The 16,064-nt window shown below is 38.2% G+C and overlaps 1 protein-coding gene across 1 annotated transcript; it reads right to left on the minus strand.

Annotated features, from left to right (window-relative positions):
- Positions 1–15,472: 15,472 nt before the first annotated feature.
- On the minus strand, positions 15,473–16,030 carry LOC139040543 (olfactory receptor 4P4-like). Its single transcript, XM_070487304.1, has one exon. The coding sequence runs from the start codon at positions 16,028–16,030 to the stop codon at positions 15,473–15,475; it is 558 nt and encodes a 185-aa protein (XP_070343405.1).
- Between the last annotated feature and the right edge of the window lie 34 nt (positions 16,031–16,064).

Below are 16,064 nucleotides of genomic sequence, written 5' to 3' on the forward strand. Positions count from 1 at the left end.
CTGTGCTTCCTGTACTTGCATGTCTGTTTCCTTCATTTGGTTAGGAAAGTTTTCAGCCATGATATCTTCAAATAGATTTTCTGCCTATTTGTCTCTCTCTTCTCCTTCTAGGACACCTATAATACAAATGTTTCTGTGCTTGATGTTGTCCAAGAGGTCCCTTAGATTGTTCTCATACTTTTTAATTCCTTTTCTTTTATCTGTCCAGCTTGGGTGATTTCCTCTAGTCTTTCATCCAGCTCACTGATCCATTCTTCTGTATCATCTACTCTGCTATTGAGTGCCTCTATTGAATTTTTCATTTCCAATATTCTATTCTTCATTTCTGATTGGTTCTTATTTATATTTTCCAATTCTTTGTTGATGTTCTCACTGTGTTCATCCATTCTTCTCCCAAGATCAGTGAGCATCCTTATTATTTTTGAACTCTTTGTGAGGTAGATTGTTATTCACTTACTTCTTTCCTGGAGTTTCGCCCTGTTCCCTTGCTTGGAATATTTTCCTTTGCCTCCTCATTTTGCCTCTTTCTATGCACTTATATCTGTGTAGCAGGTGAGTCAGCTATGTCTCCTAATCTTGGAGAATAGACCTTATGTGGGAGACACCTATTGAGGCCCAGCCATGTGCTACCCTCTTGTCACCACTTCTAGATGTTCCATGAGTAACTCCTGTGTGGGCTACATGTGTCCTTCTGCTGTGGCTGGGTTACTCCTGCTGCAAGTGCCCAGGCAGGCTAGGCTATCCCCTGGTCAGCTGGTTGTAATGCTCAGCTGCCTATTGCTGCTATGGACCCTTCAGTCAATTTATTTGGTTTGGTTTGCCCCAACAGTTGGCTGCAATGTCGAATAGCACATTTGTGGTGCAGTTTTTCCGTTAAATGTGTGGTGCCCCATCATGGTTGGTTGATAGGTTCAGGAGCTTACAATTGCTCTAGGCCTCTGGCCTGCAATGTTATTGTCAGCTGTCTCAGGATTACAGCTGAGTGGCACTGACCCTAGACATGGGAGTACCCAATTCTTTCAGGCTTTCTAAAGTGGGGGCAGATCCCTTATGTGGCTGTTTGAGATGCACAGGTCTACAGCCTCTGATAAACCCCATGGCCCATGGATCCAAACCCACCATCAACACAGTCCTGGCCTGTCCATACATCCTGAGTCTCTGGAGCGGACCCAGTTGCCCCACTGCAGAGGCCCCCACACACTCCACCAATGCCCCACACACTCCACAATCTCCTCATGCCTGCCCAGCCCCACAGAGAAGAACCACTCATTCGCCTGCAGAGGATCTAGGCGCTCAGTCTATGCAGGTCAAAAATTTGCCCTAGGGCTTGCTGTTGAGTGGAGCCAGGCCCTTGGTTGGGCTGCCTGTCCCAGCTCAGATGGATTAAATGAACTCTCTAGTGGGTGAGGCAGACCCTGGGCTAACAGGCCAAGTGAAGAACTCCAATGGCGTCTGCCAGTATCTTTGCCAGCATGCCTGTACTAGGTCACAATATTGGCTGCTGTCAATGTCTCAGTCCTTTGGGAAGTCTCTTTTCACCAAAGAGCCATAGATCTTTCTTTCTGGTGATTTTAGGTTGTTTTCTGAAATGGGTCAGTTTTTGTGTGGACCCTTTAAGAGGTGACTTTTATCTGCTTATGTCTGATAGCTGTTCTAGAGGTATTCCCTGTTGTAGTTAATAGCCAGCAAAGCCAGATATTATGACACTTGTCACAGTTGTGTTGAGTCTGAAGAATGCTTATAGCAGTAATGTTCCTCTACTCAGTTTCCCCACTCCTCCAGGAAAGGCTGTCTACCTTCAGATTGCTCCTGCCTGGCTGTGAAGCTCCATGGACCACAAAGGTGGCTTTTTTTCTCTCCAAACAGGAATTTCTGTCTCTTCTGCCTCTGTCAGGATTGTCCCTTGATGCAGAGGTTCTCTTTAGCCAGTTTGCTGTTCTCTCTCAGTGGTAATTGTTCCAAAAATAGTTGTAACTTGGTTGTGTTAATGGAAGGAGGTGAGTTCAGAGTCTGCCTATGCCACCATCTTAACACCAACCTCTCTTTGCTCTTTCTGAGTCAGCAGAAAGTACCAGATTCAAATAATTAGTGGGGAGATTAATAATGGGAAGGCTATTCATGAGTGGAAGTAGGGGGTACTGTGTACCTCTGCTCAATTTTGCTGTGAACCTAAAACTCCTCAAAAAATAAAGTCTATTAAAAATAGATGTCAATAGAGAATATAGAGTTGATTGCTAAACAGAAACCACCTACTCAATTAGCTCAAAAGAATAGATGAGAGAAAGAAAATAATTTATAAAGGGGACAAAGGAAGGAGTAAATTACAATAAGATGAACTTAACTCCAAAAATGTACAATTGCATTAAATGCAAATACTCTGGATATAAAAGACAGAAGTTGTCAGAATAGACATAATAATCTTCAGCAAAAGAAAATAATGAACTAATGATACTCACCTAAACACCATGAATCTCAAAAATAGAGAGACCATACACAAATGGGTAAATGCTGTGGTTCAATTTATATGAAAAGTTCTTGAATAGGCAAAAGTGAAATAGAGTGAAACAAATCAAAATAGTGGTTGCATCTGGGGGTACTTACTGAAAGGGGCATGACAGGACTTTCTGAGTTAATGAAAGTATTCTGGATCTCGAATTTGTTAATGGTTACATGAGTATATACATTTGTCAAACTCATCAAACCATATATTAAAAGCTATGAATTTCATTGTATGTAAAATTTTTCTCAGAAAAAGAATTCTATTAAAGAAAAACTTATCAATATCTCTACATCCCAATAAAAATTGCTGGTCAATCTATTGATCATTTCTATAGAAAAAAACAGAACTGCAATTGTCATTAAGAATTTCATTCTCATAAGTGGAAAACGTAAGAATATTTTATTGAAAATTAGTACATAATAGTGACTTTGAATAGTTCCATTGGACTTCACCAAAATGAAAACTTTTGTACTGAAAATTATGTCACCAACAAAGTGAAGAGCCAACCCACAGATTGGAAGAGAATACTTGCTAATCATGTGTCTGAAAGGAACTTGTTTCTAGAATATATAAAGAACTCCTATCACTTAATAATAAAAAGACAATAATCCAATTAAAAGTTGGAAAAACATCTGAATAAAGAGATTTTCACAGAATAAATACAAATGGTCAAAAGCACATGAAAGGTGATAAACATCTTCAGTCATTAGGAAATGTAAACCTAAGCCATACTGAGATACCTTTTCATATCCACTATACTGTCAGAATCAAAAGACAGACAACAATAAGTGTTGGTGAGGATGTGGAGTAATTGGAGTTCTTGTACAATGCTGGTGGTAATATAAAATGCTGCAATCACTTCAGAAAACAGTTTGGCATTTCCTTAAAAGATTAAAGATATAATTACCAATAACCCAGCAATTTCACTCTTAGGTGTCTATCCAAGAGAAATGAAAATACATATTCCACAAAAACTTATACATCAATGTTCATAGAAGCATTATTCATAGTAGCCAAAATGGTGAAACAACTCACATGTCAATTAACTGCTGAATGCATAAATGATATACATAAAGTGAAATATTATTAATTAATAAAAATGAAATAAATACTGATACTTGCCACAACATGGATGAAAATCTAAGAACATGATGCTCAGTGAAAGAAGCAGGTTATAAAAGACAACATACTGTATGAATCCTTTCATATGAAATGTCCAGAAAAGCCATAGTGAAAATCCATAGTGAAAGAAAGCAGATTACTGCTTGACTAGGGTTGCTGGTGATGGTGGTAGATAATGAAGAGTGACCGCTAGTCGCTATGGGATTTCTTTCTTGAGTGACAAAGATGTTGTAAAGTTAGATAGTGTTGGTGGTTGCACAGACATACATAGTAAAAACCATTAAGTTATACACTTTAAATGAACAAACTGTATAGGATGTGAATTATATCTCAACAAAGCTGTTAAAAATAGATAAACACTAAACCTAGAGATCATTAACTATCATTAAAAATTTATTTTCCAGGAATTTACATTGTGTAAATATGTTATTAAAAAGTTAGTATATAACAGTGACTTTGAATCCCTAATTATCATGATTAAAATTTCAATTGATCAACATTGTATTTGATAATTTAATGTATATAATTCATAAAGAATGACTGCTTGTAAATTTTATTATTGGAATATTATTTCTCATGTAGCAAGAGAAAAGCCCACCTGTTTTTAATCTGTAAAATGGTACCGTATGAACTTCACCTTTGACATCTTCTTCAGCAGCCAAGTTCAGAGCACAATGCTGCCCATCAAGGGCAAACGTCCTACATGTTACTAGAGTTCCAGGTGCCCAAGGTGCCTCAGGGTGAGAAAACATGAGAACTTGGACCTTCAAATTCTCTTAACCTTTGGACTGGCAGAGTGATTCCCTTATCCATGCTCCAAAATAATAGCATACCTTTGAGTGGATAATACACAGTAACTTCACCTGAAACAAGATCCTCAAAAGATTCATATTTTTGTTTCTCAATATCAAAGGCCACAACCCTTATTACCTAGACCAATAAATAGACTCAAATATCAATGTGACACAAGTAAAGCTCTGAATGTGAAAGGAAATAGCCTGTACCCCCAATGTATTTGCAGCACAATCTAAAATTGTGGGAGCTAGGAGAACAGTTTTGAGGAATGGATCTTGAAAGTGTCAGATTTGAGTGGCAGGAGGAATCTAATTCTGGATAAAGATATTCTGGATATTGAATAAGGACTTGGTATTCAATATTTTGGCAATCTCCATGGGCAGCCATCTCCTTGGAGCTTGGATAGGATTATGGATTATAACAAATTACATGAAGGTGCATGAGCTTCCTGGGAGAGAGGAGAGGCTGACAAGGGATCAGTTTGCCAGAGGAACTGTGTTGTTGAGGATAGGAGAATACCCAGACCTCTTGAGAATTATTCGTTATAATATCTGACCTTGCACTGATAGAAGAAACTTAAAATACTATCATAATCCTCCAGTTAGACTGGAGGCTTATGAAGGCCACATGATAAATTGAGTTTTGCTACAAGACTGCCTCAGAGTAGGTTTGATGTGTCAATGAATATATGCTGTGATTATTTCCCCATTCCTCAAATATTTAATTGTAATATATGTATACATAACACCTGGAAGAAACCTCTTGTTGATTCTTCTATAATAAGAGCTCCTATGTCAAAGACAAAATAGGAAATCAGAAATGAAACCATATTTTGCAAGGAATTTCAAAGATAAAAGTAACCACAAAAGATTTGAAGGATTGAAGTTTTGCATAATATCACCATTTAATTAATTTGTCTCACCCATGTAAAAAGTAGATGGATTATAGCATATGACTTATATGACTTTGAACTGTTATAATATCATTTAGGTAGTATTCCCAGTGGAAGATTCAGTGAATGATGTATTAACCTTATTGGAGTATCAGATCCTCTAGTACTTGGTTTGTAGCTCTTCGCCAACACAATGAGAGAGTAGAAGAAAATAAATTCACCTTATGAGGCAAGGACAAGAGAACCTTGCCTGAGGGCCATGTTATCTCTTGTCATTTTTTTCATATCAGAATCCTAGCAAATTTAATCTTCTGAACAGTGTGCAAAACATCCAGTTGTCCACTATATTGATGACACCATTATGCTAAATGGACTAGTGAGTAAGAATTAGCAAGTATCCTATATAACCCTGTGTATACACTGATCACAACTCTTGCAATTCTTACCATTAAAAAGCAGAATATATCTCTACTTACTTTTATCTGAGCTAACCTTGTGACACGTCACGTGTAACCTTTCAACCACATGAGTAGAATGTGGTAAAAAGTGATGTTGTACGATTCCTGAAGCTTGTCTTGAGAAACCTTGAAGATTTAGTTTTCATGAAACAATAACTTCCTTGAAACAATTATGGTGTGCTGGAGCCCAATCTACACTACTGGAGAATGAAAGAGAACTGAAGTATCTGAATCAATTGCCAGATATATGAATGAAGGTATAGTGGACCTTCTACCCCATTCAAACCATCAGTGTTTCCAGGTAAAATCAGTAGAAAAAACACCCAGTTTGATCCAACCCAAATTGCAGAATAATAATCACATAAGTGTTTTTATTTTGAGCCTTTAAGTTTTGGTTTTGTGATTTAAAACAACTAACTTTTGGATTAAATTGTGTGGTTTTAAACCACTAATTTTTGGCTCAGTACTGTTATCCAGTACATAACAATAGGTAACTTACACACCTCCAAGTTCATACAGGCAGAAAGCAGAAGATAACCATTGTGAAGTTTCAGGGGATTGTCACATGGTTAGAGTTCTTAGGAGTCCTGTGGTCTGGAGGATGCAGAGGTTCCCTCAATGTAAAAGTAGTGTTTTCTATTCATGTCTTCTACCATTAAGAAAGAGGCGTAGTACTTCATGGGCCTTTAAATTTTAGAGATAATATATACTGTAAATGGCGGTGCTATTCCAAATCACTTATTTGATGACTAGGGAGACTGCTGATTTTCAGTAGCTTCTGCTGACAAAGGCAAAGCAAAAAAGAATCAAATCCCTTTTGGGTGAAGTTAAATTTACCTGAGATTTTAAGCAACTGAGACGTAACAGCTAACTGTAAAGGAGATCAAGTCCCAGTGTTTGGAGTAGCAAGTTGATGCATATCAGATATAGCCCTATGAACAGCCGCGGCAGTAGAGAACATAGTTTGATTTTTTTACCCCACTTCATGTCTTATGAGGAAACTAGAAGTGGCTAGCTTCTTGAAGAAGTCGATTTATGCCTCTGATCTCCTCTCCTTTAGTGGAAGAAGGAATTTCCCTCTCCAAAAAGACCCTAATATCATTATAAAATACAAGCAGATATAAGTGGCAAAAGAGTGAACTCTACTGAGCTTCATTTGTATGAAGAATCACCCAGATTCCTATACTTGCCTTGCTTGTAGCCAGAGACACTCTATCAATGGTCCACACTTTACCATGATATTAAGAGATCATAGATGAAACTATTCTCCATCTTAAGTTCACTTATGGGTTTGACTTGACAGGACCTTGGCTTCACCCATGTGGGCATTTCTGGAATCCTTCCTCAGAGATTCCGTGTTGTTCCTGAGGTGATAGATACTATGTTTCATGATTGGAGCCTAAGTATGCCTAATGGCTTTCCCATCAAGCTTACATCTTGCTATGAATGCCCCAGATGCTAATTTGGACTATTCCTTCTATTACAACTGCAGGAAGTGTCCAGGACATGGCCAGAAACTGTGGGGAAAGTGGCTCACTGTGGGGAGAACCTTGGCCAAAGGGAAAGGGGACATAATGGATACACTGTTTACAGATGGTTTGAAAAACGAACATACAGCCTCTCTTAAAAGGTCCAGTGGATCAAGAAATCAGCTGTGCTTACTACTAAGTGGTGGCAGCTCATAAGTTCCCTCTAAGAATACGAACAACTAAGAGTATTATGAATTTTGGGACATTGTAAGAAAAAGGAAGAAGGAGGTGAGATGAGGATTGAAAGGTGAAAGAAAGAAAAGCAGGAATGAAGGGAAAGAAAAGAGTAGGAATAGAAAAAAATAAAAAAGAATATTAGTAGTCAAGAGTCAACCTTAATGGTTTACAATCAACAAGTAAAAGGAGGAAAGCCTGCACTATGTTTCATCCCAGGTATAGGCTGGAATTGAACTTCTTCCCATCATTTTCTCCAGAAAACAGCAAAGATTCAACTGCAAACAGAAGCAGTGAAGCCCAATAGACTATTGAGTCCACTATTTTCCAATCAAATAGAACTTTCAAATGACTAGAATAAGTAAAATTCAATAGAGATATAGGCCAAAAAGATATTTTAATATATGTTATATTAAATATCTAATATTTAATATATATACTGAAGCACATTAGTCCAATGAACAATCATAAAACAATTACTTCTTTTTGTTCAACATCTTTATTTTTATTGAGGTAACGTTGGTTTATTACATTATATAAATTTCAGTGTATATCATTATATTTCATTTTCTGTGTAGACTACATCATGTTCACCACCCAAAGACTAATTGACACCCATCACTGTATGCATATGCCCTATTACCTCTTTCATCCTCCTCCCTCCCTCCTTCTGTTATAATTACTTTTGTTTGCAGAAATGCGTACGATTAGTGTTTGGTCTTAAACATAAGAATTGATCAGGTTTTAAATTTATCAAATAAAGGAAAATTTTCAATTTTTTTTAGCAAATTGAAAAGGCATCTGGAAATTAAAACTCGTTAGTTTTCTGATGTGGTCCTGATTATCGAGGGAAACTGGGAGAAAGACTTTCTCCAAGGTCATTTAACATTTTGCATCACTCTCTTTAAGAAGACCTTACACGAAGTAGAGAAAAGAGCATTTGTTGTCAAAGATACTGTGACATGGCAGATTTCAGTAGGTGAGAGACAGAACTGTGAGCAATAAATACAACCTCTATCAGCCTTTGAGTTTTTGGGGTCAGAGATTCTCTGGTACTAATTATTCATAAGGCAATTTACAAAGCATCACTCTTACTTTATTTTGGACAGCTGTACCCAAATTATCTCAGGAAAGACAGGAAAATAAAGCAAAACTCAAGCCCTGGACAAAACTGGTGAGATTGTTTTTATTCTAAAACGAATATAAAACATTTGCAGAAAAAGAGAATTCAATTAAATTTCTATATTGTGAATAACTGTAATACAATTGCAAGACATTTGTAGGGGCACTAGCCAGTGTGCCCCTTTAAAAACAATGTATCCTTGAAGCTCCTTGTCTGGACTACATGCCAGCACTCATGATGATAACAGTCCTGGGCTTGGCCAACCCAGCTGCTTTCTCGTGAGATAGTTAGAACAAGGACCCTCACAGTCTGAGGGAACATAGAGGCCCTCTAATGGGGGCTCTGGTCCTCGGAATGCAGGTCATACAGGGACAGTCCTCCATGGCAAGCATGCAGCCTTTGTTCCTCTGCCTACTTACACAAGCTTCTCTCAGGGAGCAGTAGTGGGTGCATATTGCCTGTCCCACCAGCCACACTGGACCTTCCCTGTAAGTTAATTCCCCAATAAACCAATATGTCTTGTTTGCTGTCTCTGGGATTTTTCTTTGGTCTCTGGGCAACCTGTCCTGCACTGGCTGCCCAGCTGGGCATGTGGTAGAACAACCCTGTGTTCAGAAATAAGGGGAGAATACAATTATTAAGATGATGATAAGGTAATGAAGTGCATCCATACATGACTATCACATAAGGTAACATGATGGTGAATAAGAAAATGCCAATAATTTCTAAACAAACTGAGGCATTACCATGTTTGAAATGCTCAGAAAGTTGACAGAGGAATTCTTTGAGATGGGTCTTGATCCAAGGAGAAAGAATTCCTTTAGGACTTAGGGTATGGACAGTGGTGGAACAAGTCTCAGTCTTCTAGATGAAAAGCAAGCAACACAACTCATGGTTGTCAAAAACTACTAGGATTTGAGCTCTCTAAAGTTGAAGGACTCTCTCAGTGAGAGTAGTAAGTTTTAATTCAGAAAGAAAAACCAGAGGGGAATGAACATGTAAAAAGAAGCATAGGGATGTGCTTGAGTCTGAATTTGAATTATTCCTATTCCTATTATTATTATTTTGTAATATATAAGAAAAGGTACACTTGTACTGACTGCTCTGTCAACACTATTATACAGACCTGAGAAAACACAGCCCTGTAGTTTCCCAAAAGCTAGAAGTGCCAGGCACAATGTTTCTTCAAAGGGATAGCCAAGAACAGAGATCAGTCAGAGTTGTAAGCACTAACTTGACAGATCTTGCAATGAAGTTGCCTCAGGTGGGCAAAATTCCTAATAATTATATAAGATTCTGTGCAATCCTATCCTAACCTAAAACTAAAGGAATAATTTACATCTGTGGCTTGGTTTGAGGAATAACTTGTAAGCCCCTTTGATCAAAACTATTCCACATATACATTCCAGTGACCCTGTTAGAGTACCCGAAATTCCATCACTGAAGACTTATCCATTTAAACTAAATATTGTCCTCTTCCTAAACCTGTCTTTCAGTATACTAAAGTATCTTTCAGTGATGAACTCTTCCAGGAATATTTAATTTATCCTACATGGAAGAGCTAATATAGACTAGCATGAAACATGAAAGATTAAAAGGATACATGAAGGAATGGTGAAATTAAAGGGCAGAGGTTTTCTTTTTCTTTTTCTGATTAACAGACAAATCTTTAAAATATCAAGGCAAAGTAATTTCTGAGGAATCCAGAAATTATCAAAGACTTCTCCTTCCCTCCATTCAAATCAAACAGATCTTACTTTGCCTCCAGAGGTTTATTTTATTGCTTTATCTTCTCTTATTTCTGCCTCCTTATCAGAGTTTTCTGGCTATTCCAGGCTGAGAGAATTGATTTAATTCATGGTAGAAATTACTGTAAATATGATAGACGATAATGAAATTGAAACTATATCATTTCACAAATTGGATTACAGAAGCCCCAAGAAGATAAATGATTTATCTAGAGTTACAGCACCATTGTCTCAGAATCAGGTTTGTATCAGGTCCTCTTTCTACTACACCACACCACCTCTTGACTCTGAGAGCTTGATATTGTGGGGGATGGGAATCGGCCACCTCAAGATGTGTCTCTTTGGCATGAGGATTATTTTAGGCTGATTACTTTTAATAAACTGCAGATAGGAAAGCAACTGAAAAGCAGAATTTACTTACCCTTTGTTAAGAGACATTTACATTGTAAAGGAAATCTCCATCTGTAAAGGTGTCTCCCTGTCCATACCAGGAAGAAAGGGGGATGACTTTTTCTCTAGAAACTCTTGTCAATGCAGAAGGCAAGGACTTAAATCTGTGTAATAACTTATTTCTGTTTACTGTGCTTATCTGGTAACCTCCTGTAAGTGACTCCCCCTACCCCCAACATCCTCCTTTGTCTTTAGCTGAAGATGATATTTAAGGTGGGGGCTTCAGCCACTTTGGCAAGTTGCTCAGGTTGCCTGAACCTCTCCCATGTATACATGTTATCAAGCTTTGTTTAATTTTCACCTGTTATTCTGTCTCATGTGAATTTAATTCATTCTCTGGCCAGAAGAACGCACAGTGGGTAGAGGAAATGTCTTCCTCCCGTACAATATCAAATAGGGGACCATAAATTCATGTACAAAAAGATCCACGTTTCTTAAGAAGAACCTGCAGAGGTCACCTGGTTTCAACTACTTGAATACTCATGGCAGTATTCAGAAGGAAAAATGCAGATATATGTTTACATTTCTGTGTCAAAAATAAAGTGAATCTTTTCAAATATCTAAATGTTACAATATCCCCAAACACAGAAAGTGTTTCAAAATTACATTGAGTGCCTTGGACAGAATAAGAACTAACTAAATTTTTAGAAACAAACAGATGAAAAAACCTAATAAAAGGTGAGAGAGGTGAGATCCTTGGTTAGATGTGTGACTAGGGGATTTACTTTATTTCGCTAGACTTTGTTTCCTCATCTGAAGTGAAGGAATGGACTATCATGTGGAAGTAAGATGATCAGAATATGTGAACTTCAATTTCTTTAAGTATGCATGCTAAGAAACAGTAAGCATCCATTTTTGCATTTTCAACTACTGTGACTATACATTTGTTTTGAGTTAGAAGTAAATTTTGTTGGTCTTTCATATGTTTTTCTTTCACACAATTTAATTCTCTTGGGAACTTGGCCACATAGATTAATTCCTTGGAAAAAAATTAACAATGTAACTCAATTCATTTTCTGTGGTCTTTCTCAGAACCTAGAGGTTGAAGAATTATGCTTTGGGGTGTTTTCTTTCTTCTACACAGTCGTTCTTCTGGGAAACCTCTTCATCATGCTGATAACTTACATGGGCAACCTTTTCAAGTCCCCTATGTATTTCTTTCTCAATTGCTTGTCTTTTGTGGACATTTGTTACTCTTCAGTCACAGCTCCTAAGATGCTTTTTGACCTACCAGCCAAGAGCAAAACTATCTCCTGTGTGGGTGCATGTTGCAACTCTTGGGGGAACATTTCTTTGGTTGAGATCATCATCCTTACTATAATGGGCTATGATGGTTATGTTGCTATCTGTAAACTCCCGTACTACATAGCTATAATGGGCCAGGACAGATGCAATAAAATGTTGCTGGGAATCTGGGTGGGAAGTTTCTTATACTCCATTAATCAAGAGGCTCTGGTAGTCCAACTATGCTTTTGTGGACCCAATGAGATTGATCATTACTTTTGTGCTGTCTGCCCTGTGCTGGAGCTTGCCTGCAGAAACACATATGTTGTTGGTGGTGTTGTAACAGCAAACAGTGCTGTCATCACTGAGGATATTTATTGTCTTGCTAACCTCATATACCATCATCCTGGTGTCCCTGAGAAAGCAGTCAGCAGAAGGCAGGTGCAAAACTCTCTCTAGCTGTGGCTTCCACATTGCTATGGTCATCCACATTTTCGGTCCCTGTACTTTCATGTGTACACACCCTGGTACTGCCTTTTCAGAGGATAAGATGGCGGCTGTATTTTACACCATTGTCACTCCATGTTAAACCCCCTGATTTACACACTGATAATGTACAAGTAAGGAATGCAAATCTACCCTGAAGTCTGGAATTAAGCCCCATCAAGCTCAACCTAGATCAGCTGAACCCCAGCTTACCCAAGAACACATAAGTGATAATTAAATGCTTAGTGTATAGGACACAGGTTTTAGAAGGGCTTGTTACATGTCAATATAGAGCTGGCTGATCCAAGAACAGCATGGTCAAACTGTAGAATTTGGGATTATGAGGTATATTCTTGAATTAATCAAACCTCCAATATCTTTAGTGTAAGGTACTTTCAAAGGAGCAGTATAAAAGGCCAAGTTAGAGAGACGGGGCATGAGGGACAAAAGATAACCTTGGTTATATACATAAAGGACAAATTCTAAATACCTACGTATACAAGCAGCCTCCCTCCCACTATTTCATCCATGGATAGCACATAGGAAGAGAAGGACATATTACTAATGACACTTGGGTAGATTCCTTTTCCCACCTCTTTTGTTAATAAATTATAAGAAAAGAGTTTAAAAAAGATAAATATGAGCCATATTCAAACTGACTTCTGAAAGGCGTGTCTTCTTTTGGGAGAAATCACATAGCGAATTTGTTACAATAAGCAAATTTAATTCATTTCTGGAGAATGTGACCTACATATGCATCAGTAACAGGCTTATTAAAAATAAATATCAGAATTAGATGCCTGTCCACGCATCTATAGACATTTCTGTTCTCCCTCACCTTGCTGAATTGGATAATCCCATGATGAGGTAATCACCACCAGGAGATCAACATTAAATCTAAACCCTGACTTGATCTTCTGTTGTCTTTCTTACCTCCTTTTCAGTATACTTTTATAACTTTTATAACTTTTCTTCCACGCCTTGTGTTCTGCGTTATCTAGTTTTTCAGGCAGTACACATGTCAGGGGCTTTTTGAAAGAGAAAAACTCTTGCTAAAATCTTCATCAACCTATGCCTAATTTTTTATGTACTCCTCACATTAAATTTACTTTTAATTGTACTCCTCATATTAAAACTTGGATTCCTATTGAATAAGGTACAATAATGCCTAAAGTATATACAATACAATTTCTTAATAGGGACTATGGTGAAGGTGATGTGGCACCAGAAAATAATAGAAATGTGTCTCTTATTTGAATACATATTGAACCCAACCTGTAGGCCTCAGTTCCTCAGGTGTATGTTGTGCTAGTGGATGACCTTAGATGACATCAGAAGTCCCTTCCACTTCACAAAGCTTGAGGAATCTTGTATAAATTAAGGAAACACTTCAATGTAACAATGATCTTGGCTTATGCCTCAGTTTTCAGTTGGTTTTACCTATTTCTTAATCTAATCTTCTTTATTTTTCCCTAGTATGAGGGCCTGCCTGAGTGGAAATGAGACAGATTTGCATAATTTGAATGATAGAACAAAACATCAAAAGATGCTAGTTAGCTTAAGGAGCAGTGAGAGTTAACAAAATGCACCCCAGGAGCCTCCATTTATTCAGCTACCTGCCTTCTTAAGCTCAAGGCCTTTCACAAGATTGTAGATTTTCTATGTTGCACATTTACATAGAGCATTAAGTTGTATGCTAATGAAGACAAATACAGTCATGGAATTACACTTCATAAGATCGAAAAAAGATGTTCATCATCCAATGTGAAACTTTTACAGTCATCTCTCAGTATCCATGGTGGATTGGTTCCAGAACTCCCCCATGCCAAAATCCATAAATGGCGTAGTTATTTGCAGATAACCTATGCACATCCTCCTGTTTACTTTAAATCACCTGTAGATTACTTATAATACCTAATACTATCTAAATGTAGGTAAATAGTTGTTGTACTATATTATTTAGAAAATAAGGACAAGATACCAATTCTGTGCATGTTCAGTACAGATGCAAGCATCTTAGGCCTTTGGATCCATGGTTGGTTGAGTTCACAGATGGGGAACCTACAAATACGGAGTGCAGACTGTACCGTAATGCACCACTGATGGGGTACTAAGAATCAATGACAATATGTTTCATTAGTATAGTGTGAATAGTATAAATACATTGCATTGCATTATTTTAGAAGCATTATTGTAATGTTAATTTAAAGATTTAAAATATACAATACACATACTTTTATCATTGCTTTTTTTTTATTGCAATGGAGGCTTCAAAAATATGGAAACACTTGTGGCTGGCTGGGTGGCACAGTGGTTAAATTTGCATGCTCCGCATTGGCAGCCCAGGTTCACTGGTTCGGATCCCAGGTGCTGACCTCCGCACCACTTGTCAAGCCATGCTGTGGTAAGCATCCCACAGATAGAGTGGAGAAAGATGGGCATGGATGTTGGCCCAGGGCCAGTCTTCCTCAGCAGAAAGGAGGAGGATTGGTGGCAGATGTTAACTCAGGGCTAATCTTCCTCAAAAAAGAAAAAATGGAAATGCTTAGGACCTCTATCTGTGAGAGGTATCTCAGTCAAGATATCTGTTTCCTAAAGCAGGGCACAACTGCCGAACCATGCAGTCTTTACAATTTACCCACAATTTGCCCTGATAAAAGTGCTATAATGCCCACTACGTCATGGATCATAAAAAGCAGAAGGGTTCAAAATGTCAGACGTAAATTCCAGATTGTCAGAGCTGGAAGAGATCTGGAGATCATATGGTCCACCTCTCTTCTATACAGTCTCAGAAAAGTAACAGAAAGAGAATGGCTGACGGTCCTTATCTCTTCAGGGCTTGCAAATTTTCATGACAGCCCTCCACATCTCTGTATCTGTGCATCTGTTGGCATTAATGATTCTGTAGATAGAACAGGATCTGCCAAAGGTTTGAACACCAGTGTCTTCATTTCCCTTGAAACAATGTATCTCAGCACACTTTCCTCATGGTGTTCTTCATGTCTGTGTTTCTCAGTGTGTAGATGAGAGGGTTGAATATGGGTGCAATCACGGTGTAAAATAGGGCAAAAAGCTTATCATCACTGAGAGAATCAACAGTGGGGACATAGGTGAAGAGGAGGGGCAAGAAGAACGTGAACACAGCAGTGATGTGTGAGCTGCAAGTGGAGAGGGCTTTGCAGTGGCCCTCGGATAAATGAGTCCTCAGGGTTGACAGGACGATGATGTAAGAAATTACCAAGGCAACAAAGGTCAAAATGGACATTACTCCTGTGGTGGTAATGGTCACAATGACCAATAAGCTGGTGTCCATGCAGGCCAGCTTCAGCAAGGGGAGTACATCACAGAAATAGTGGTCTATCTGATTGGGACCACAGAAGGGAAGTTCAATAATAATCAATACATGCAGGATTGAATGGATAAATGCTCCCATAATAGAGGCCATCACAAGGACATAGCACACTTGTCTGCTCATGATGACTATGTAATGAAGGGGCCTGCAGATGGCTGCAAAGTGGTCATAGGCCATGGCCACCAAGATGAAGGTCTCAGTGGCACCAAAG

Source organism: Equus asinus, chromosome 17, assembly GCF_041296235.1.
Source record: "Equus asinus isolate D_3611 breed Donkey chromosome 17, EquAss-T2T_v2, whole genome shotgun sequence".
Classification (NCBI taxonomy): Eukaryota; Metazoa; Chordata; class Mammalia; order Perissodactyla; family Equidae; genus Equus; species Equus asinus.

What these genes read in the sequence shown, in the direction of transcription:
- LOC139040543 (XM_070487304.1), bottom strand. Translation starts at nt 16,030, where the DNA reads ATGGCCTATGACCACTTTGCAGCCATCTGCAGGCCCCTTCATTACATA.